This window comes from Castor canadensis, chromosome 8 (assembly GCF_047511655.1).
Source record: "Castor canadensis chromosome 8, mCasCan1.hap1v2, whole genome shotgun sequence".
Classification (NCBI taxonomy): Eukaryota; Metazoa; Chordata; class Mammalia; order Rodentia; family Castoridae; genus Castor; species Castor canadensis.
This window is the reverse complement of record NC_133393.1, coordinates 37,834,069-37,858,003: the sequence shown is the minus strand read 5'-3', so window position 1 is coordinate 37,858,003 and position 23,935 is coordinate 37,834,069. Positions and strand designations below refer to the sequence as shown.

Below are 23,935 nucleotides of genomic sequence, written 5' to 3'. Positions count from 1 at the left end.
AAAAGCAAAAAGGAACAACAAAAAAATCTCAGGATCAAATTAAAGATGTTAATCCTATCTGAGAAGTAAAAACATACATCTACCATCTTATTACTACCAAAAACTATTTTACTGGAAATATTTTATTTGTAAAGAAACTTTACAGTCATCTTTCTCTAAAGTATTGTGTAGAAGATGAAGAATACTATATACACATATATGTAATACAACCCCTCCTTCCCCTGCCCCCAGGGATGTAGCCTAATGCATCGAGCCCTGGGTTCAATCCTCCACCCTCAAAATAAATAAAATCCTGACAGTTCTCCGCCCACTTCTTTCTGCTTACTGTGAGCTATTAACTTCCACATTGAAAATCAATCAGTGCTGTAAGAGCATATTCTTTAAAAAGGGTATTACATTTTTCAAAATAAAGCATAACAACAAAAATCACTTAAATTTATACAATGGTCGTGTACCTTGTTTGCTAATGATTGAGACGGACTGGTGGGTGAGAGAGAGGAAGTTGTGATCACAGGAGAACTAAAATTAAAGGTTGGCAGTGAAGAACTGGTGATTGGCAGAGAGATTTTCGGTAATACTGGAACTTCTATTTCCTAAAACACAAAATATTTTAATGACACATTTCATCTTTCATGTTATAGGCAAACTTAGAATAGGAGGAAGGCAGCACTCTCCAATATTAAGAATGGGGCTTCTTGAATTAAAAAAACTAAACAAGATTTGAATGTCATTACCATTGCCATAAAACACTGCTCTACAAGTTCTTCAGGCTGAAGGGAAATGGTATCGAGTGGCAACTTAGATTTCAGAAAGAAATGGAGCATATGTGAGACAACATAAAACACCTTTTTATTTCTTTAAAATACATGTAACTATATGACACTGTAAAAAGAATATATACTGTGGGTTTATAGTCTGTCTATAGTCAGTGATATAGATGAAATCTGTAACAAATGCCGGAGAAGAAAAGTAGCAAATCTAACTACATAATTTCAAAATTCTTAAATTTTATAAGTGGTACATATGTAACATAATAGTCTGTATAAAGGAAACACATAGCCAAGGGGAACCACTAGCTAATGCAGAGACATAGCAAAAAAAAACTAACAAAAAGGAATTCTTACAAGGATTAGACTGACTCCAAAACAGGCAACTTTCAAAATGCGCAAGAGAAATAAAAAAAATGGGAAAAACAGAAAAGTGTTTGAAAATAGCACACCTTAAACCAACCTGATCAATAATTACATCAGCTACAAATGAATTAAGCATTCCCATTGAAAGGCAAGACCCAACTATATACTGTGTACATAAGACTTACTTTAAATATAAAAATAGGCTGAAAGTAAATGGACATAAAAAGTTATACCCCATGATTACTAAATACAGTTGATTTATTAATACCAGACACCGATTTCAAGATAAAGAATATTTGTAAGGCTTTTTTAAGAGAACACTTAATATTAAAAGGGAAAATCATTATAGGGTCATATAAGAAATGTAAGGCAGGCTGGCAGAATAGTTCAAGTGGAAGAGCATCTACCAAGCAAGTGTGAGGCCATGAGTTCAAAATGAGGGGTGCGCTAATGAGCAAAAATTGATAATTAAGTTCAATACAAATTCAACAAATAAAGGTTGGTAATCGATAATTTAATACATCTACCATACTCCCACTCCCCTCAAAAAAACTGAAAAAGAGTACAGAAGATCTAAGGAGTATCAGTCACCTTATTAACTGATATCTATAGAACACAATACCCAGCTATTGCAGAATACATACTGCTCAAGAATTATCAAGCAGAACAACTGCTGGGCTATTCATTTAAACACACGTAAGTGTTGATCTCAATCTTTCTCTAATCACACTGCAGTTAGAAGTCACTTACTCCCTTACCCAACTACTTAAAAGATTAAACCACGCTTTTAGATAATCTGAGATAAACACAAGATCAAATGGGAAATTAGGAAAAAATATGAACGCTCATCCACAAACAAAAGATGTGTCTAGGTATTATGAGCAGTTTTTTCCATCTCCAACAGTGAACATTATTTTCTTGCCTGTAGAGCCCTAGAAACATTGACTATATAATCTACTATTCTCAAGCCAATTCATTAAGCAACAAACGACCATATTGCTTCTTTCTATTACTGACCTTTAGTCAATTCTATAATCTGATTCCTCTTCTCCCAAATTTTGACTTATTAAATTCTAAGTTCCATTATTTTAGGAGGGGGAAAAAAAAAAAGAGGCCAAGAATTCTGCTAACTGGAGGCTTTACAGATACCTTAAGCTGAACACACTCTTCAAATATCTGATGACCTACAATGTGATAGCTTTGTAATATATATGAGTTATCACAGATAAGGTAGATACTACTGCTGGACAGGAAGAAACTGAGGCAGGGAGATTCATGGTCTAATACAGCAGACCCTTGGTATCCACAGGTATATGGTTCCAAAGAGACTGCCACAGAAGAAAACCATGAATGCTTAGGATGCAGAGTTCAGGATCACACTATACTGAAGATGTCTGATTCAGTTTTCCTGTAATACCATCCAACTTCTGCTAAAGATACGCTGTCTATTAACACATCTCAAATTTTTCACTTTATCACTTAAATTAAGCATGTTATGAAACCTTTTGGCTTAGGAAGATTACATTAGCTTTCACCTTGCTTTTTGGATGGCATTTTTCACAAAATTAAGGATAAGGAAATATTCAGCTGATCACACAGCAATTTAAACAAAACTGACAATAATGAGTGACAGAGCTTTTCTACATCAACTGAGGTACATAATGTGTACCTGGGAATTAAAAACTTTTTGTTTTGAAATTTGATTTTTAAAAATTTATTTACATATCATGGATGGAATTGGAGAACATCATTCTGAGTGAGGTTAGTTAGCCTGGCCCAAAAGACCAAAAATCTTATGTTCTCCCTCATATTCGGACATTAGATCAAGGGCAAACACAAGGGGATTGGACTTTGAGCACATGATAAAAGCAAGAGCACACAAGGGAGATATGAGGATAGGTAAGACACCTAAAAAATTAGCTAGCATTTGTTGACCTCAATGCAGAGAAACTAAAGCAGATACCTTAAAAGCAACCGAGGCCAATAGGAGAAGGGAACCAGGAACTAGAGAAAAGGTTAGATCAAAAAGAATTAACCTAGAAGGTAACACACATGCACAGGAAATTAATGTGTGCCAACTCCCTGTATAGCTATCCTTATCTCAACTAGCAAAAACCCTTGTTTCTTCCTATTATTGCTTATACTCTCTCTACAACAAAATTAGAAATAAGGGCAAAATAGTTTCTGACAGGTATGGAGGGGTAAGAGGGGAGGAGGGAGGGGGCGGGGGAAGGGGGGAGAAATGACCCAAGCATTGTATGCATGTATGAATAATAAAAAAATAAAAATTTTTTTAAAAATTTACATATCAAAAAATCTGTAATAAATCTGTGAATAAAGTAGACTTACTATATTATATGTAGCTGGTAATGGCAGATATCCCATAGATGAAGGCCTAAAATATATTTTTCTCATTCCCATTTTACAGTTAAGAAACCAAGGAAGAAAAAAGAAATTAAGTTGACCAAAGTCACTCAGCTAGTAAGTGGCCAGATTGTATATAACAATAGCAAGCAATTTAATTTCTCTAAACTCAGTCTTACTGTATTTACCTATTCTGTTTATCTCAGACTTTTAATGATAACATTCCATTAAAAATAATCTTTCATTTAATTTTTTCCAAAGACAAATTAAAATACCCACCAAGAAAATCAAGTCAGTACTTTACAAAAACTTTACACTAAACACAACTGAACAAAGTAAGACACTAGTGCTTGAACGTATTTGACATATGAACACAACAACAATAACCCCCCCAACATTGTATTCAAAGTAAGTACAGAACTCTAAAACTATTGTGTCCAGATAAGCATGGGCAGAGAATATAGGTCAGCCATCCCATTAGTAGCTCTTTCCTCAGAAAGTGGAGACTGTAACTCCAATGTGGAACATAGCCAGGGATGGAAAAGTGTGAGGCATAGTGGGATGGAAACTGGCAGTTGGGCACAATAGGGAAGAGGAGGAACTGAGTATGTTCTTAGAGCATTTCAGAGTTAGTATAACAAACAAACAAGAACAGAATAAATAATATTGTCCATATACAGGAAAGACACTGAAGACATACCTAGAAGACTGATAAAATTAAGCTACAAATACCAGCTTGAACTTTAGCTTACGACTATAGATAGAAACTGCACATTTAAAAACTGAAGGGGAAGTGGGCTGAGATGTGGCTCAAGTGGTAGAGTGCTTGCCTGAGTTAAAACCCCGGTTCTGAAAAAACAAAAACAAAACAAAACAAAACTTGAAGGGAAGTGAGCAAAACCTATATAATTTGTCACCTGGCAAACATAAAATCAAGCTCACAGTGCTTTCCTCATACAGGGATAAATAAACATAAGAAAGTAAGGGCCACAAACTCACTGAAAAATAAAATGCTTAACTAACAAATAATCTTATAATCAGATACAAACTAAATTCCAAATTTATACAAAGTTTCCTTTTTCCTTTCCTTCACACTCTCCCTCCTTCCTTCCTGTGGTGCTTGAGACTGAACCTACAGCTTCACTTGAATGCAAGGTAAGTGCCCTACCACTAATATTCATATCCAGTCCAGGTAACCTATTTCTTAAACATAATTCATAAAGTTTACACAAAAAGTGAAATGGTTTGCTACAAAAATACAAAGTTGTACATATTATGATCTATTGCATTCAAGTCTGAAGACTTTTTTCAAGTTGATAGAACACACTGATACATTTTCCTCTCTTCACAACACTCCAGAAGCAGAATTACAAGCAGAACCTAAGGGAAAGAGACAGCCTCCAAACCAGTAGCTGAGCCAAGGCCCTTAGCAAAAATCACAATTATCACAGCAAAGGCAGATTATATAGCAGAAGTCCAAACTGCCAAAAAAGTCATGATTCTGGGATGCCTGAGGCACAAATACAGAACTAACTAGGAAAAGGAGAAATAAAAAGTTCTTTCGAGACTCTCCCCTCCCCCAAACAAGTATGCAAAGCAAAATACCAATGGATATGAAGAAAACTAACACTATAAGACACCCGACAACTTCAGTCAAAACATGAATTTAGAGTTAATAGAAGTGTTAAACTTAAAAATACACTAACACTCATGGGTCAAAGAGGATACAAATGAAATTTTAATGAGAAACAAATGATAAATGAAAACAATTGTACCAGAGCTTAACTGACCTAGTGAGATAAACTCTCTTCTTTAAAAAAAAAAAAAAAAAGGGGTGGGAGAGCAACTACAGACAGAAAGGTTAACTAAGCTATCCTCAGTTAGTATTAGTATCTATCTTTTGCAAACATTCAAGGTCAGAATTAAAGACATAACCCCAAAGAAAAAAACGTAATGGCCAAAAAGCACACAAAAAATGTCCTCCTGAAATAAACAAGGAAATGCAGAAATAAAACTCCAATGATCAGGGTTGGGGATTTAGCTCAAGAGGAAGAGCACTTGTTTGGCAAGTGCAAGGCCCCGAATTCAGTCCCCAGCACCGAAAAAAACAACAAACAAAAAAACTCCAATGATCATACTTGTCATCACATTGGCGAAAAATTCAAGTCAACAAAATTAAGTAGGGCTAAGGGTAGAAAGAAAGCAGACCTACCTATTGTCATGAAGTATTAGACCATCAAACTATCCTGGAGAGCAATCTGGCAACATCTAACACATGAGAGGATGTGTGATAACTCCTACAATCCAACAACTCCACTCCTAGGCAAATAATCTAGAGAAAATATTGCTCATGGACAGAAGGAAAAGTGTATAGATATTCACTGAGCACATGCTGGGAATCAACCCAAATAGTCCCTGATAGTCGAATGGATTAATGGTGGTAAGCCTACATAGTGCATTAAATTTATAGCAGGAAAATTAAACACATACACACAATAGAGAAAAGGGCAAGTGAGAATACAGAATTAACCATTTATATGTTTTAGAAACAGGAAAACTATACAGTAATGTTGTTAGGAGAATGGTAATTTTATTTTTGTTTCATGAAATTTAAGCCACTAAGTTCAGTTCTGGGTATTCACATTTTGAACGGGCTGTCTAAATGTCAAATTATTCTGCCCCACCCCTGCAGGTCTCCCCTTACCACTTCGAGAGTATTAAGAGTATTTAAGTCTATAACCCTACCTCCTCCTCTGGGGGTTTAGAAGCAACAGAGCGTGTTCTCTCCCGTCTCATCTTGCCACCTCCACCACCTACTCCAGAAGATAAACCATTGGCTGCAGGAATACTGAAATTTGGGTATGAAAAGCCACTGGCAAATAAAAAGAAAATTAAAACAATTGAGATATTATTCTGATCCATAAATTCTTAAATACTTAAGAGACCTGCTAACAAGCAAAAGATACAAATATAACTGAATGTAACTTTTAAAAAGTTTTTTGATAGTTTCTATTTTTAATTTTCTTAATCTTCAGAAAGATATTTATAAACTGAATATGGGCCTTATATGTTAAAAACCTCTAACTTTATGTGAAATGACATTACCTTTCTTGTTCTCTATTTTGTCTTGGTGTCACATTTTTTTCATATATAGTCTAGAAGGGAAAAAAAAAGTTGCATAATTATTTAAAAACAAAAAAAAATTGGGGGTAGGGGCAAGAGATTGAAACCCAGCAACCTTGTGCATGCTGACCTGAGCAACATCCCAGACCTACTTGCTTAATTTTCTTAATATCATCTTTCTTCCCATAAATTTTATTGTTTAGAATCATCAATATACTTACTGACCTAAAAATATTTTTACTTGTTTTTGCCTTATTAAGTGTATAAGTAAATTTACAAGAATATTCTATTTGACATTTTTTTAAAGCTATAGTGGGGTTTGAACTCAGGGATTTGAGTTTGCTAGGCAGACACGCTACTGCTTGAGCCACGCCTCCAGCGACAAGGATATTCCTTTTGAAATGATTTTCCGCAACTTAAAAGTCCTTCCATGAAAAGAAATCAATATTCTTTAAAGAAATGGCTAATTACAGGAATGGAGCAAGAAATGTATAACTTGAACTCGGGTTACCTTGTAATATGAAAAAAAAAAGTGTTCAAAACAAAATGGAACACATATAAAGCCACACTCCACAGCCCTTTTTTGCTTTATTTCAGGTAGGGTCCTCATTTCTGCCCACACCAGCCTCAGACCATGATCTTCCCACCTATGCCTCCCTGTGGCTGGGATCACAAACATCACCTACCCCATGTGGCTTACTGATAAGATGGGGTGTCTCCCTAATATTTTGCCTGGGCTGACCTCAAACTGGCATTCTACCAATCTCTATCTTCCAAGAAGCTAGGATTATAGCACTGAGCAACTGCACCCAGTCTGATAATAAAGGATTATAATCTACTGAATTCAAGAATGTGAGTAACTAAATACATAAAAGAAAATTCTTCCTCATAGTAAAATATCAATACATGTACAAATAAATGAACAGAATCAGAAAACCATCATGAAGTACTCAACGAATAATACATTTAGAAAAGACTCATCAAAAATGCTGAAGTTAGTGGGCAAAAGGTATTTCCAGAATTTCAGAATTATCTCTTCACGAGATAATACTTTTACAAAAGGCAAAATAGTTAACTGTATAATGGAGAAGGCCCAGAGACGACATATTAACTAATAATTACACTGCCATTAATGGGACGGATTGAGAACATGTGGCTTGTGAGCACTGAGGAAAGCTGAGAACTCCTTCACTCGAATCTAACCCTAAAGACAATCTTAGACAATCTAACCCTAAAGACAATCAGGCAATCTTAAACTGCCTGACACTCTACACAATGACTGACTTGTACTTCAAAATACCCATGTTGTGAAATGCACACAAGGACTGTTCTGGACTAAAGGAGACAAAGATATGACAATTAAACGCAAGACATCATCTTGAGCTTTTTACCCCCCCCTTTTGGACAACAGTAATATCTAAATAAAGATCTGTAGATTAGAAAATAAAACTGTACCAATATTAAGTCCCGGGTTTAATCACTACCATGCGTTATGTAAGAGACCTCCTTGTTCGTAGGATACTCAGAAAAACAGATAAAGCAAATGCAGTAAAATGTGGAGTGCTTAAAATTTTTCTTGTGGGCATGAGATGCAACTCAGTGGCAGAGTCCTTGCCTAGCAAGCCCAAGGCTAATGGTTTGATCCTGACACACACACACAAAAACCTTGCAAATCTGAACATCCAAAATCTTGCTCAAAATATTGTAATTTTAATGCAATTAAGAAGTATGGAGAGTAAAAATAATACGTAAAATGAAAATGATGAAATGAGAAACACTGTACTATTCTTTCGACTTGAAGTTTTTCAAGAACTTGAGTTGTAATTAAGATTAAATATGAGTAGGAAAACAAATAGTAAGATGATATGTAAGCTTAGCTAAATGACACAAGGAAATAAGACAAATTCAGGATGTGGGCATTTATAAGACCATTGTCTCTTCAACTACCCAGCACAGACCCAAGAGAAAACATGTCCACAAAAAAACCACTTGTACACGTTTAAAGCAGTATCATTCATTATAGTCAAAAGTGAAAAAAAATCCCTCACATAATGACTAAACATATCCAGGTAATGAAAGAGTATTCAACCATTAAATTAAAAAAAAAAAAAAAAAACAAAAGCAAAAAAAAAAAAAAAAAAAAAAACACCAATAATGGTGCCTCCTACAGTACGGATATACCTTGAGAATACCATTCTAAGTTATTAGAATAAAAGAATTTTGGGGGATTGAGAGGTGGTCATGAAAATGCGCTAAAATTCAATGTTTTGATGGCTAAAGCCTAGAAAAACAATCAAAAGCAATGTCTGAACCCTGTTTGGATCTGGGTTCAGAAAAGCAGCTACAAAAATACAACAACTTGAAAAGCAGACTGACATTAATTTTTCTTTTTGGCAGTACTAGGGTTTGAACTCATGCCTCCAGCCCTGACATTAATGTTTGTCAGATGAGATAATACAGGAGAAAGCACTTAGGAGAGGCACGCCCAAAGCACCTAGGGGGTCGAAAGATGTGATATTGGAAATCTACTTCCAGGTAGTTCAATAATCAGCACATGGTGGGGTGAAGGGAGGGTAAAATGAGGGAGAGGGATGGAGAGGTGAAGAAAGATACACTGTAAGCACATATGTAATATCACAATGTATCCCCCCTTGTACACCCTAACCTAGGAAAAAAAAGTCACATAAATAAGACATGTAGGTAAAGCAAATCTGGCAAAAATAGACAATGAATACATATTGTTTACTTGGAAACACTAGTTTAGAATTTAATTAAGGTGAAAGCTATTTTAAAGGCATACCAATTCATAATCATCACTACTTCACAAACTTTATGCGTTACATAATCACTAGGTCATAACAGTACAGTATTTGTATTGTATATTATTTATTCTTACTTATTCCAACTAGTATTCAAAGATCGGCTTAAAAAAAAAAGACTGCTAAAAATAAACATATACTCACATTGTGCTTTTTTTCTATTCTTTGATTAGTTTTCCTTAATTCACCAGATGGGGTCAAAGATGGTTTAAAATAGACAGTTCTGTTTGTTGCTATGGAAACTGGCTTTGGGGTCATAAGTCTCTGAACAGGAGGATACTGAGAGTCCACCTTATAAATAAACAGAAATCAAAGACAAATATTTTCATCTATATCTAAAAAGTATTTCATAATAGTAAACTGACCTAGAGACCCTGAGTACTTCCTAGAGAAGTTAACAGGTGGATGCAAATAAATATCAGTGGAAAGTGGTAATAATCAGATGAAAAGTATATTATCTATTTATTTATACACATGTATACACATGCATGTATATCACAATTCTAGATAGTTTCATAGGTAGACTGACATTTTGTTCCACTCTTGATGTTTCACACTCATGAACATGTGTACACACACAAAATAAAACTACATAGTATTCAAAACAGCCCAACAAATATCTTTACAGGATTTAGAATTTATGACTAAAATTGACTTTTCTCACATCCCCCACATTACTGTCCATATTTCATTTGCAATTAAGATATACTTAATTAGCTATGAAATTCTTTTAATTCTTAAAAAATGTAACCAAATCCTTGTCCAAGTTGGTTCCCCCCTTTGTTAAAAAACAAACTGAAACAAAAGCCTTACAATGTAAGTCTAATAGGTAAACCACTATAAAGATCTGATTCTGAAATGAATCTGATTCCACAAAGTTCTTCATTAATGATCCACTGCTACACTGAATCAGTAAAAATCCTGTTGGTGTAACATCACTATAATGCCAAAAACATCTACTTTGTCCTGAGATTGTAATACCATGAATAGAGTCCTTTCACACAGTGACAGCTGTGAACAGCAGTTTCCAAAGCAAAGTCTCTGCATAGTTACTGGCTCTTCCCTAAGTCCTTTTCATAAGTGTGATCCTACAACTCAATGAGAAAGTTTATCTTGCAGACTGTTCCTATTACATCTGTGAAACATGAACTACAATATTGTGTTCTGGCCTTTTATTTCCAAACACCTGTTAATAAACTTTTATTTGAACTATACTCAGTCAGTAATAAGATTTTGACTAATGATTTATATTATGGCACAACCTTAAAATTTTATTTTAAATATATTTAATCTGATATCAATGGGAATTTAAGAAAAGTTAACAGCTTAAATTAATCCCACAATGATGGTTAATAAGATTCCCTCTTACTCAATTACAAACATCTAGGCCACCCTAAAAGTGAGAAAGTAACATTCTTCCAAGAAAAAAACTGAATTTTAGCTTTGTTTATTTTATCAACTTCAGTTAACAATTACAACTTACAAACATCTTGGATATAGGTCCCATAAATATGATAATTTTAATAACCATTGTGAAGGAGCTTATTGTTGCAGTAAGTGCTTTTACAAGTACGGATCAGTGAGTTTGCTTTCCTGAAGGATATTTAACCACCCGTAAGTAATAATAACCAAAAAGTCATCTCTTTAACCCAAATTATCAAGCAATAAAGTCAAATACTAATTTGAACCATATAAAATACACTAAAAAGGTATCAAATGTTTATCACCCTGTACTAGTACCAACTCAAAATGGATCAAGGACCTTAATATCAGGCAGGATATCAGACAGGTACAGGAAAGAGCAGGAAACACTCTAGAAGTAATAGGTATAGGGTAGGACTTCCTCAATAGAACCCCAGCAGCTCAGCAACTAAGAGAAAGGATAGACAAATGGGACTGCATAAAATTAAAAAGCTTCTGCACAACAAAAGAAATGGTCTCTAAACTGAAGAGATCACCCACTGAGTGGGAGGAAATACTTCCCAGCTATACATCAGACAAAGGACTGATAACCAGAATATACAGGGAACTCAAAACACTCAACTCTCCCAAAATCAATGAACCAATAAAGAAATGAACTAAACAGAACTTTCTCAACAGAAGAAATTCAAATGGCCAAAAAACACATGAAAAAATGCTCACCATCTCCAGCCATAAAGGAAATGCAAATCAAAACCACACGAAGATTCTACCTCACCCCTGTCAGAACAGCCTTCATTAAAAATACCACTAACAACAGGTGTTGGTGAGGATGTGGGAAAAAAGGAACCCTTGTACACTGCTGATGGGAACGCAAACTAGTGCAACCACTCTGGAAAACGAATTGGAGGCTTCTTAAAAATCTAAACATAGATCTGCCGTATGATCCAGCAATCCCACTCCTGGGAATATACCCAAAGGAATGCGACACAGGTTACTCCAGAGGCACTTGCACACCCACGTGTACTGCAGCACTATTCACAACAGCCAAGTTATGGGAACAGCCAAGATGTCCCACTACTGACGAATGGATCAAGAAAATGTGGTATTTATACACAATGGAATTTTACTCAGCCATGAAGATGAATGGAATCTTATCATTCACAAGTAAATGGATGGAACTGGAGAACATCATTCTGAGTGAGGTTAGCCAGACTCAGAAAAGCAAAAATCATATGTTCTCCCTCATATGCGGACTTTAGATCTAGGGCAAATACAGCAATGTGGTTGGACTTGGGTCACATAAAGGGAGAGCACACAAGGGAGGTATGGGGATAGGTAAGAAACCCAAAACATGATAGTGTTTGATGTCCCCACTGCAGAGGAACTAATACAGAAACCTTAAAGCGACAGAGGTCAATATGAGAAGCGGATCAGGAACTAGTGAAAAGGTCAGTTAGAGATGAATCGACTTGGGATGGAACACATTTGTACATGGAAGCAATGCTAGGAATCTCTCTGTATAGCTATCCTTATCTCAACTAGCAAAAACACTTTGTCTTTCTTATTATTGCTTATATTTTCTTTTCAACAAAATTAGATACGGGCAGAACAGATTCTGACTGGAAGCGAGGGGGGGCAAGGGGGAGAAAGGGCCCAAACAATGTATGCACATATGAATACACAAATTAAAAGAGAAAAAAAGGTATCAAGGCATCTACATTATACTTTTTATTAGTCCCAACATCCTGGAGTAGTATTCTGGTAGGCTAATGAACTATGCACCAAAATGAAATTCTATTACACACTGTTTCTACTTGACACAATGTTGATTAATGAGGAAAGTTTTCAAAGATCACTATTTCAATGAGGATGTGAGTTCACTGAATACCTAATTAGTAAACATTTCAGCTTTGCTCACTTCTAGTTTTATTTACCAAAGATAACACTAAGTCATAAAGGCTGTCAAGAATATGAAAACAGAAAGCTAAATAACCAAAAAACTATAGAATGGGCATTTACTACATATGCAACTACATCCTGTGGCTATAAGAGGCCAAGTGTCCAAGTACAAACATCTTATCTTCTACCCATGTTCCCAAATAACTAGCAACCGAATCCAATTTGTCTATGACAAAATTGCTGACACTTTAAATAACTGTCTTACCTTTTCTGATTTGGCCTGAAAAGTTGTGGTATCTATCCCACTTCTATCAAGGGGCTAAAAAAATAAAATAGTATTAGAATAAACGAAAACCTCAGAAAAATATAACTCTTATCATAAATAGGTTTAAATGCCAACTTACAGAATTAAGAGGAGAAGAAACAGCAGATGGAATTCTTTTCACATCCTATAAATGTTAGAATAAATTTATTTTTCGTGAAATAAAAAAAATATAAGATTTTTCACTGAACTCAAACTAAACACTACATTCAACTGTGATTTCAAAAACTTACCGCTAGAGGGCTTGACATCTTCTCTAAAGACTGCAATATTCGCCTTGCTGTTGAACTGGTGACACCATAAGATTGTGCAGTAGGCTGCTTAGCTTTCATCTGTCTTCTAACTGGTGCCTATAAGGAGCATATACAGTGCAATGAAAATACACACAAAACAGAATAGATGTCCAAAGTAAAACAATGTTAATATGTTAACACAAACTTATCTCAGGGACAGATCACCAAAAAGTTGTTTCGTGCTTTTATTGAAAATCCTGTTCTATACCTGAGAAACTACTTTTATAAACAGATGTGATTAGAAAGTACCCAATACTATTATAAAGAAAACGTGTCACTTATGTTACATGGTGGAAATGGGGTAACTGGCAAAAATTTCTAGCAATACCTTGATCTGCTTGCCCTTGAGTTAAATCAAAGAACATTAATAACAAGTGAACTGAGATATCTATTACATTGAGTATTAAGTACCATTTAATTATAATAAATTCTAAAAAGGCTAAACAAAGAGGTTGCAGATTCTACTGTGACAGAACTTTAACATTTTCACACTAGTGAATTGGTTTTCAAAAGTTAATGTAACAAAAAGGACATCTTAAAATACTCAGGCTACTTCTTTAAAAATAACTTTTTAGCTGGCAGAGTGGCTCAAGTGGTAAATCACCTGCCTACCAAACGTGAGGCCCTGAGTTCAAAACGCCAGTGCCATGAAACAACAAAAAAACCCATACAAATAATTTTTTTTTTAACTTTTGTAAAACTGGGGTTAGGAAAAAAATCCTAAAAAACACTACCTAAGTATCCTTTAATACACAAGACATGCTTTAAGAATTACGTAAAAACACTTATTTTTCTCAAGAATGCATTATGGCATTCCAGTAACTGAGGATACCACAAAATCAAGTAATTTTGGCAATGCTTAATAAGATAAGAATCAAAGCATAACCCATTTTTTCAGCTTCTAAAATCTAAAAAATTTTGGGTATCAAATATTCATTATATTTTTAGGGTAGCTGTAATATTTCTATATTAGTTTTATCAAAAACTTGGTGCCTATTAAGGACTGCAGTTAAGGCTAGAGGCTTTGGCACATATGAAGACACGTTAAAGCCTATAATCCTAGTTACTTAAGAGGCAGAGACTGAGGTTCAAGGTCAGCCTCTGCAAAAAGTTAAGTGACCCCATCTCAACCACAAGCCAGGCATGATGGTTAACTATATAATTCCAGTTGCACAGAAGGCATAAGTAGGAGGATCATAGTCTGAGGCTGGCCTGGACAGAAATACATGAGAACCTATCAGAAAAGCAAACAAAAAGGGCTGGGGGGTAGCTCAAGTATAAGACACTGAGTTCAAACCCCAGTACTACAATTAAAATATCCACCAGGAAAATACAGGCCAACCTGAACTATGTAGCAAGACCCCATCTCAAAAAGAAAAAAACAACAGAAGGAGTACAGGGCTCAATATTAGCTTCCTGCTAGAGACATGGTTCAAGCAAGCCATGAAGTGCCTGCCTGGCCACCACAAGGTTCTGAATTCAAGTTCTAGTAACTCCTACACCCTAAATTTTTTAAAGTTAATTTTAAAAAATTAGCAATAAAGGAGAAAGTACAGAAACAGATGCTACTCTATGATCACAGGCTTGAATCACCTTAACTCCTAACACACTAAACTATTTTAATTATACCAAAATTTTGATTTTTATTATTACCAAAAATAATATAACCCAGCTTAAGCTTTAGAAAAAACTGCTTGTGATTGCCAATATCCAGGCAGTACTTTCTCTTGTAACAATATATTATCTCTTAAAACACTTAGAATTAAGTCTCATAATTACTGTTAATTACAGAAGGAATAATCCCCTAATCAGGAAAGCACAGCTAAATCTTACAATTTCAAAATTACTCCTGTGTTTGTCATCCTAACAACGTTTTTCTCTACAGCTGGGCACTGGTAGCTCACTCCTGTAAATCACAGCTACTTGGGAGGCTGAGATTGGGAGGATCGAGGTTCAAGGCCAGCCTGTGCAAATAGTTTGGGAGACTCCATCTCCAAAGTAACCAGAGAAAAATGGGCTGATGGTGTGGCTCAAGCAGTAGAGCACTTGTTTTAAAAATGCAAAGGCCTGAGTTCAAATCCCAATCCCACCAAATATAGGAAAAAAAATCCCTTTGCAAAAGCCTACATATATAAAATGTTCTTACATAATTAAAATTGTCAAGTCAGATGTCAGTGGCTCATGCCTGTAATCCTATCTATTCAGGAGGCAGAGATCAGGAGGATTGCAGTTTGAAGCCAGCCCAGGCCTAACAGTTTGTGAGACTCTATATCAAAAAAAAAAAAAAAAAAAATCACAATAAAGGGCTGGTGGAATGGCTCAAGGTGTAGGGCCTAAAAGTTCAAATCCCAGTACCACCAAAAAATAAAATAAAATGTCCATATCTGTACCATGTCAAGAATATCAGAGCAACATACAAATAAATAAAATTTGCACAGATAATTCTTCCAAGAGTGTTTTATAGTCCTTACACTTTCAACATATTTTGTTAGATTTACACATAGGTATTTTATGTTATTTGGTACTAATCAAGAATGAATAGCCTGAATAGTCTTATCTGTTCAATAAATTTAACTCATAGGTAAAATACCTTCCAGGAAAAAAAAAAAAAAAAACTCCAGGCTCAGACCTCAGGAAAACAGGACAAAGCACATAATGATGCAATTTTTTTCTTAGAAAGAAATTCAATTTCTAATTCTTTGCTGCTTTTATCTACATAAAAAGAAATGACTTTGCCCTTGTATCCTACGACCTTGCTAAACTCAGTTTTACAGATAAGCACATTGTCCGTGACCAAAATTATCTTCTTCCTTCCAATCTGTATTGTTTTCATGCCCACTGCACTGACTAAACCTGAGGCATGATGTTAAACAGTAGGAGTGATAAGACACTCCTTTTCATTCCCAATCTCAAAGGGACAGCATTAAGCTGTATAAAACTACTAACCACGTAATCATACTTTATCAGGTTGATGAGGTTACCTACTCTTACATATGAAAAATTCTATCCTGAATGGACAGACTTTTTTTGTCAAATGTTTTACATATCAAAGGACTTGTTCATATGGTTTACTCTTTAATGTTTACAAGGTAAATTAACATTAATCTTCAAATGGTGAGTCAATACTGCATTCCCAGGAAAACTCCATTTGATTTTAGTTTCTTATATATGTTGGATTCAATTTAAACAAAATACTGTTGAATAGGTTTTCGTCTATCAATAATGAGAAATATTCCCATACATCTTTGTATGCTTTTATCACAGTAATGCTGGCCTCATAAAATGTGCTGGGGGAAGGTATACACTCCTCTTCTACATGGAAGAGTATGTGGAACAGGTATTATTTCTTTCTTATAATGCTTGCTACAATTTACTAGGGAGGTTTCTTTGTTGGAAGATATTCTAACTATGAATTAAATTAACTGAACAGGTAAGACTATTCAGACTACTAATTCTTGACTAATACCAAATAACATAAAATGCTTAGGTATGTTAGCTAACAAAAAATGTTTAAGGTCTATGCTGAGTACTACAAAACATTCATGGAAGAAATCTTTAAAACACCTACTTAACTAAGAGATATACCACATACATGGACTGGAAGACTTAACTTGTGATGTCAATTCTCCTCAAATTGACCTTTAGACACAATACAACCCAATCAAATTCCCAGTAGGCATTGCAGAAATGAAAAAATTCTAAACGTTTATGAAAAAGCAAAGAATCCAGACAAGCCAAAATAAGCTTGTAAAAGAACAAAATTAGAGAGCTCACATTACCCAATTTTAAGATTTATAATAAAGCTAGAACTATCAAGACAGAGCAGTATTGAAATAATAGAGATTGAAAAGAACATAATCACTAGGTTTTCAATAAAGATGCAAAGGTTAATCAATGAGAAAGGACAGTTTTTTAACGAAGGATACAAGAACAATTCATCCACATATAAAATGAGTGAGTGCTAAATGTATACCTCATATCATATGCAAAAATTAACTCAAAACGTAAAAAGTGTAGAAGATAACCCTGTTACACTGACCAGGCAAAAATATCTTAGATATGACAACAAAAACATGAAATTATAAGAGTAGCTCAAGTGATGGAGGGCCTGCCTAGCAAGCCTAGCAAGCATGAGGTCCTGAGTCAAGCCCCAGTACCATCAAAAAAAAAAAAAAAGAAAGAAAAATACAACAATACACTAGATGTCATTGAAAGTAAAAACTTCTGCTCTTCAGAAGGTGCTATTTAAACAAACCAGAAAATGAGAAAAAGTGTCTGCAAAAATACATCTGATTAAAGATTTGTGCCATTAAGAAAACCCAATTTAAAACTGGGCAAAAAATAAAGGAAATGCAAATTAAAACCACACTAAGATTCCACCTCACCCCTGTTAGAATAGCCATCATCAGCAACACCACCAACAACAGATGTTGGCGAGGATGCGGGGGAAAAAGGAACCCTCTCACACTGTTGGTGGGAATGTAAACTAGACAACCACTCTGGAAAAAAACTTGGAGGCTACTTAAAAAGCTAGACATTGATCTACCATTTGATCCAGCAATACCACTCTTGGGGATATACCCAAAAGACTGTGACACAGGTCACTCCAGAGGCACCTGCACACCCATGTTTATTGCAGCACTATTCACAATAGCCAAGATGCCCCACCACTGACGAATGGATTAAGAAAATGTGGTATCTATACACAATGGAATTTTATGCAGCCATGAAGAAGAATGAAATGTTATCATTCGCTGGTAAATGGATGGAATTGGAGAACATCATTCTGAGTGAGGTTAGCCTGGCCCAAAAGACCAAAAATCGTATGTTCTCCCTCATATGTGGACATTAAATCAAGGGCAAACACAACAAGGGGATTGGACTTTGAGCACATGATAAAAGCTTTAGCACACAAGGGAGGGGTGAGGATAGGTAAGACACCTAAAGAATTAGCTAGCATTTGTTGCCCTTAACTCAGAGAAACTAAAGCAGATACCTTAAAAGCAACTGAGGCCAATAGGAGAAGGGGACCAGGAACTAGAGAAAAGGTTAGATCAAAAAGAATTAACCTAGAAGGTAACACACACGCACAGGAAATCAATGTGAGTCAATGCCCTGTATAGCTATCCTTATCTCAACCAGTAAAAACCCTTGTTCCTTCCTATTATTGCTTATACTCTCTCTACAACAAAATTAGAAATAAGGGCAAAATAGTTTCTGCTGGGTATTGAGGGGGTGGGGGGGAGGGGGAGGGGGCGGAGTGGGTGGTAAGGGAGGGGGTGGGGGCAGGGGGGAGAAATGACCCAAGCTTGTATGCACATATAAATAATAAAAGAAAAAAAAAAACTGGGCAAAAGATCTGAACATATACTTCACCAAAAAAAATATACTAATGGCAAACAAGCACATGAAAAGATGCTAAACATTATTTCTCATTAGATAAATGCAAATTAAAACCATGAGTTGAAATTACCACTGTGTTCCTATAAGAACGGCTGAAACAAAAACTATGCCACCAAATGCTGACAAGAATGCTGCACAATCAGAACTGTAACACTGTTGAAAAAAAAACTGATACCAACAAGCGGGAAATTACAGTTTTAAGCAGTTTTATTACATACTTACCATTGGACCCACAATTCATCTCCTAGGTATTTTACCCAAGAGATGAAAATGAATGTTTACACAATGAATTTTTATAGCAGCTTTATTCATGGCTGCCCAAAATTGGGAACAACCTTGTGTCCTTTTTACTGGTAAACTACATTACAACCATACTCCTCAGCAATAAAAAGAAACTATCAATACAGGTAAAAATAGACTGATCTCAAAAACATTATGCTAAATGGAGTAAGTCAGATTCTAAAGGCTACATCCTATATGAAAAACTTACGTAACATTCTGAAAAAGTCCAAACTATGGGGAGAGAAATGGATCAGTGGTTGCCAGAGGGTGCACTGAGAGGAAGAGCTGAATACAGAGATGTACATGGTAATGTTTTAGAATGATGGAAATGTTTAACATTTTGATTGCGAAACTGGTTATACGAATGTATTAATATAACTCAAATACACGAGCTAACAAGGATCAATTTTACTATGTTTAATTTATACCTCATTTTAAAAAGAAAAATAGAATTAATCATCTTATTTCCTGAGACACACACAAACCTAATAAACAAAATATTCACTTAGGTTTAAATTAAAATTCATGTACCCTATATTTTTAAAATGTAATCCTCACAGCTTTTAATTTTATTGGTGAATAATTTAAAAAAAAACTTTGAACTTTCAGTTGTCACTTCATGTCTAGGTAATAAGGAACAAAACTCAGGCATGGTGGTACATTCTTGTAATGCCAGCACTCAGGAAGATGAGGCAGGAGTTTCATGAGTTTGAGATGCTATTTCAAAAATAAAGGGGGAGGGGGGAGCCTTACAACCATTCTTTTATTCAAACCAACCTGATAAGGTGTATTTCGTAGTTTAGACTGTCTTACGGCAGCTGCTGCCCCACCATACGTCGTCTTTCCAGGATAAAAAGGAGAATCTCCCAACTGACTTGTTTTAAGAACAGAAGAATTCCCAAGTGACTGCACAGAAACACAGCAATAGATGATAAGCAAAAATATTTAAAACTAATGTGATTAAATCCAATCCTGCTGGTACTCACAGGGGAAAGAGTTCCAAAGGCAGACAAGTTGAATGCTGGTTTTTTTGAGCTGGTGGTAGTATGCTGTGAGAGTGAATGAGAACGTTCAGCCTCTGGGGACCACAGAGGTGGCAAGGAAGTGTTCTTTGAAACAGCTATATCTAAAACAAAAACATGAAATTTGTAATAATAGCACTGATTTCAAGACCCTAGATTCTTATAAAGAAAAATTAAAATTAAAACTAAGCCAAAAAAATACATCCCATTAAATTAAATTTATTACCAAAATTACTTACTATAAAATAACAAGAATACCTTTATCAGAAGCTCTTGAAGAAAACCCACTGGTAGTTGAGATGTTATCATCATCATGCTGAGAGGTAGAGTCTTTAATTTCCTTTACAAGGGAAAATCCAGAACTGCCGATTGGGAATGCAGAGGATGTGGATGGCTGACAGTGTAACGCAGGGGATTCCAACATGGAGAAATTCAGATGACTCCGATGAAGAGAAGGTCTTGTTAATACATCTGGGTAATTTGAAGCAGTACTGGTTGTTGACGGTTCTTAAAAGAGCAAAAATATTATAAATATACAGCTTAGAAAAAGCAGTAACAATAAAATGGTCTTTACAGCTGGTCGAGATGACACAGATTTGTAATTCCGCCCCCCCCCCCCCCCCCCCCCGAAACCTGATACAGGAGGATCTTAAATTTCAGGCTAGCCTTGACTACACAGCAAGTTCAAGGGCAGCTTTGGCTAAATAGTGAAATCCTGCCCTAAGGGAAAAAGGAAGGAGAAGAGCAGCAGGGGATGGAAAGGAAAAGGGAAAGATACTATATAAATAGCTAAAATCGAAGAAAATCATTAAAGCTTCTCATGATGAGTCCAATTTGAGACATTCTTTAATTGAGCAAAATTTCAATTAAATGAACTTAAGATACCCAACCTAGGGTCAAAATATAGTTTAGTGATCACATACAACTTTTTAAAGTACATGGCTCTTGATTTTCCTTGAATAGTGGTATTGTAAGATCATCTCATAAAAAAAAAAAATTTTAAATGTTGGGTATGGTGGCTGGTGTCCGTCATCCCAGCTACTCCAGATGTGGAGGATCATAGGTGAGAACAGGCAGACAGTACCAAGATCCCACCTTAATCAATGTTAGGTGAAGTGGCGCACTTATGTGTTCCTAGTTGTGAGGGAGGCCACACATAGGATGACTGTAGTCTCAGTGCCAACTGGAGCAAAAACACGAGACCCTACTTAAAAAATAACTAAAGAACTTCAGTGGTAGAGCGCTTGCCTAGCAAGCATAAGGCCTTGAGTTCGAACTCCAGTACTACCAAGTAATAAACAAAAAAACAAGATTAAAGATGTCAAAGACAATCATAACACAATTAGGCTTAAGTCTGTCCTCCAAAACTAGCCACTAATAATAAATCTGTATATCCACCAGATATTTTATATGTATATACAAGTATACACTTTTCCTAAACACAAGTTACATATCCTGCTCTGTGTCATTTTTTATTTACAAATACAATTGTTTCTACATTCAGAGCCATATTAAAAACCTTATTTGTTATAAATTGTTTTCCCAATTCTCCAAACATACATTCGTAGTTTGAAGAATATTTATCTGCAAAAATCCATTCTCTTCTTTAAGTACACATGATAACCATGAGGAGAGACTATTAAATATTCCTGAGTAACACACAAATGATAATTCAGTAAGTCTGAAATTGAGCCAATAAATTAGCCTAAGTAGTCCAGGGGATATCCTGGATGCTAAGGATACTGACAATGAGACAAACAATTACACATAGAATTGCTATCATACTGATCAGACTGCAGGTTCATTTTTGCTTATGACAGATTTTAAATTGTGATTTAAAGAATTTTACATCAAGCTGTACTTCAACAAAGAGGAACTTGATAAATGATTCTAAAGTTCTTTTAAGATATATCAGAAGACGAATAGAGAAATGAGTAAGGTGAAGGTAGATGAGGTGAAATAACTTTGAGGCATTCTGTTCTACAGTGAAGTATCTAAAACATTATGGTACTGGTATAAGATCATACAGATGTATCACTAGAGAAAGGAGGGATGAAGCCTCTTGGAATTTATTATGTGTAAAAGTTTTTTGACATCCCATTCAGGAAAGAATGACTTACTTAAGAAATCAATTTAAGGCTGGGGGGGGGACATGGCTCAAGCAGGACAGCACCTGCCTAATACACACTAAGCCTGGAGGCCAAACTCCAATACCACCAAACACACACACATATATATGTATGTGTGTAGGTATATATTTAGGAAATAAACAGGCTAGCCATTTGAAAAACAATGAAGCTAAATACTTTCTTCATCCTGTACATCGTAACCAATTCCAGGCAGAGTCAAGACTAAACATTATGCTGAAATTAAAGCAGCCATAGCCAAGAAAATGGCTGAAATGTTCCTTAGGGTATGAAGTACTCTAACATTATAAAACATTGTATCACAAAAGTACTTTTTACTTATTTCTCTCATGCCGACATTAATTTATCACACAGGATAAAAATGATAGGACAATGTCTAATGTGGCAGGTATCTGTTAAATCTTATACAGAAATTATAGAGGAAAAAGAAATCCAATAGAATATACTTCTGCTTGAAAGTATGTTACTAACAGCATTGACAGTTTTTGCTGCTTATAGAACTTCCTTATCCTCCACACCAGGCCAGATAAAGGGCACATATGGAACAGTGGGACTACACAAGGTCATAACTACAGATTCAGCCCTGCTTCTAAGAGTACAAGTATAATCACCATGGTATCAGTTAGGCAAAGTAGCCCACGACTTCAATTCACTGCTGACTCACATTAGATATGCCACTGTGGAGCCCTCAGAAGCCTGAAATGTTACTGTACCAATGAAAATTTAACAGGTTTTGAAGTTTTCCTCATTGGTCTATCCCACTAATCTAGCAGAAGAAATCCAGACATACAATGCCTCACCATCATTTAAAAACAGTCAACACAAGAAGTGCTTAGCCACAAGGCTGCAGGCAACAGACCTGAAATGAGCCACAAGTTCTGTTGCTACTATACTGTGCTACTTTAAGAATATGCAATACTCTCTTGCCCTACTGTTATTATACAATTTTTATTTGTAAAAGTTAATATTTAGTTAAACAGCATTCAGGACTGTTATATTGAAGTTGTTTATAGTCTTCTGCAATTTGACACTACTTTAATGTTAAATATATCTAGTTTTTTTGAGAATGCACTGCACGATTAAGTATATAGTATTTCAAAAAATAAATGCAAACTGATTTTTTTATATCTAGTAATGTATATATTCATCTTATTGGAGAGTTATCAGCGGTACTTTAATTCACTCACTACGTGATTGCAGGCATTAACACTAAGAAAGGTTAAGGCAGACAATAAGGACATGGGGGACGCATGGCTCAAGTAGTAGAATGTTTGCTTAGCAAGCATGAGGCTCTGAGTTCAAACCCCAATAGTGCCCCAAAAACAGAAAGAAAAAGACAAAAAAAAAGAGAAAGAGAGAGAGCTGTCTGCAACTCACAAGGTTTAAGAAAGGAGCATGATTCAGATCCTAGAAAAGAATGAGGAGAAAAAGAAAAATCTGCCCACAATTTGCTTCTAAACAGCTGGTAGTGTAGTTCAGAAATAGAATACTTGCCTAGCATATGGGTTGCCCTAGGTTGAACCCACAGAATTGAAAAAAAAAAATCAGTTAAAGGAGGCGAGGTGAAAAAGTGGGCAAAAAGGTAGAGAAATATAGAAAACAAAAACAGGCCTTAGTTGATCATTATTAAAGCGGGGTAATGGGTACATGGAGACTTACTGTATTATCCTCTATTACTGCAGTTCTAAATTTTCCATAAAAAAAAA

The 23,935-nt window shown here is 35.4% G+C and overlaps 1 protein-coding gene across 1 annotated transcript in view; it reads right to left on the bottom strand.

Moving 5' to 3' along the window:
- Nup153 (nucleoporin 153) overlaps positions 1-23,935 on the bottom strand; it is a 56,786-nt gene that overhangs the window by 20,518 nt on the left and 12,333 nt on the right. Inside the window, exons 3-12 of the mRNA XM_074082838.1 lie at positions 20,341-20,589; positions 20,047-20,186; positions 19,838-19,966; positions 13,316-13,432; positions 13,165-13,209; positions 13,026-13,079; positions 9,584-9,730; positions 6,603-6,652; positions 6,243-6,369; positions 456-593 (exon numbers count right to left, since the gene is read on the bottom strand). Coding sequence (XP_073938939.1) covers positions 456-593; positions 6,243-6,369; positions 6,603-6,652; positions 9,584-9,730; positions 13,026-13,079; positions 13,165-13,209; positions 13,316-13,432; positions 19,838-19,966; positions 20,047-20,186; positions 20,341-20,589 — 1,196 coding nt within the window. The remainder of the gene's footprint in view (positions 1-455; positions 594-6,242; positions 6,370-6,602; positions 6,653-9,583; positions 9,731-13,025; positions 13,080-13,164; positions 13,210-13,315; positions 13,433-19,837; positions 19,967-20,046; positions 20,187-20,340; positions 20,590-23,935) is intronic.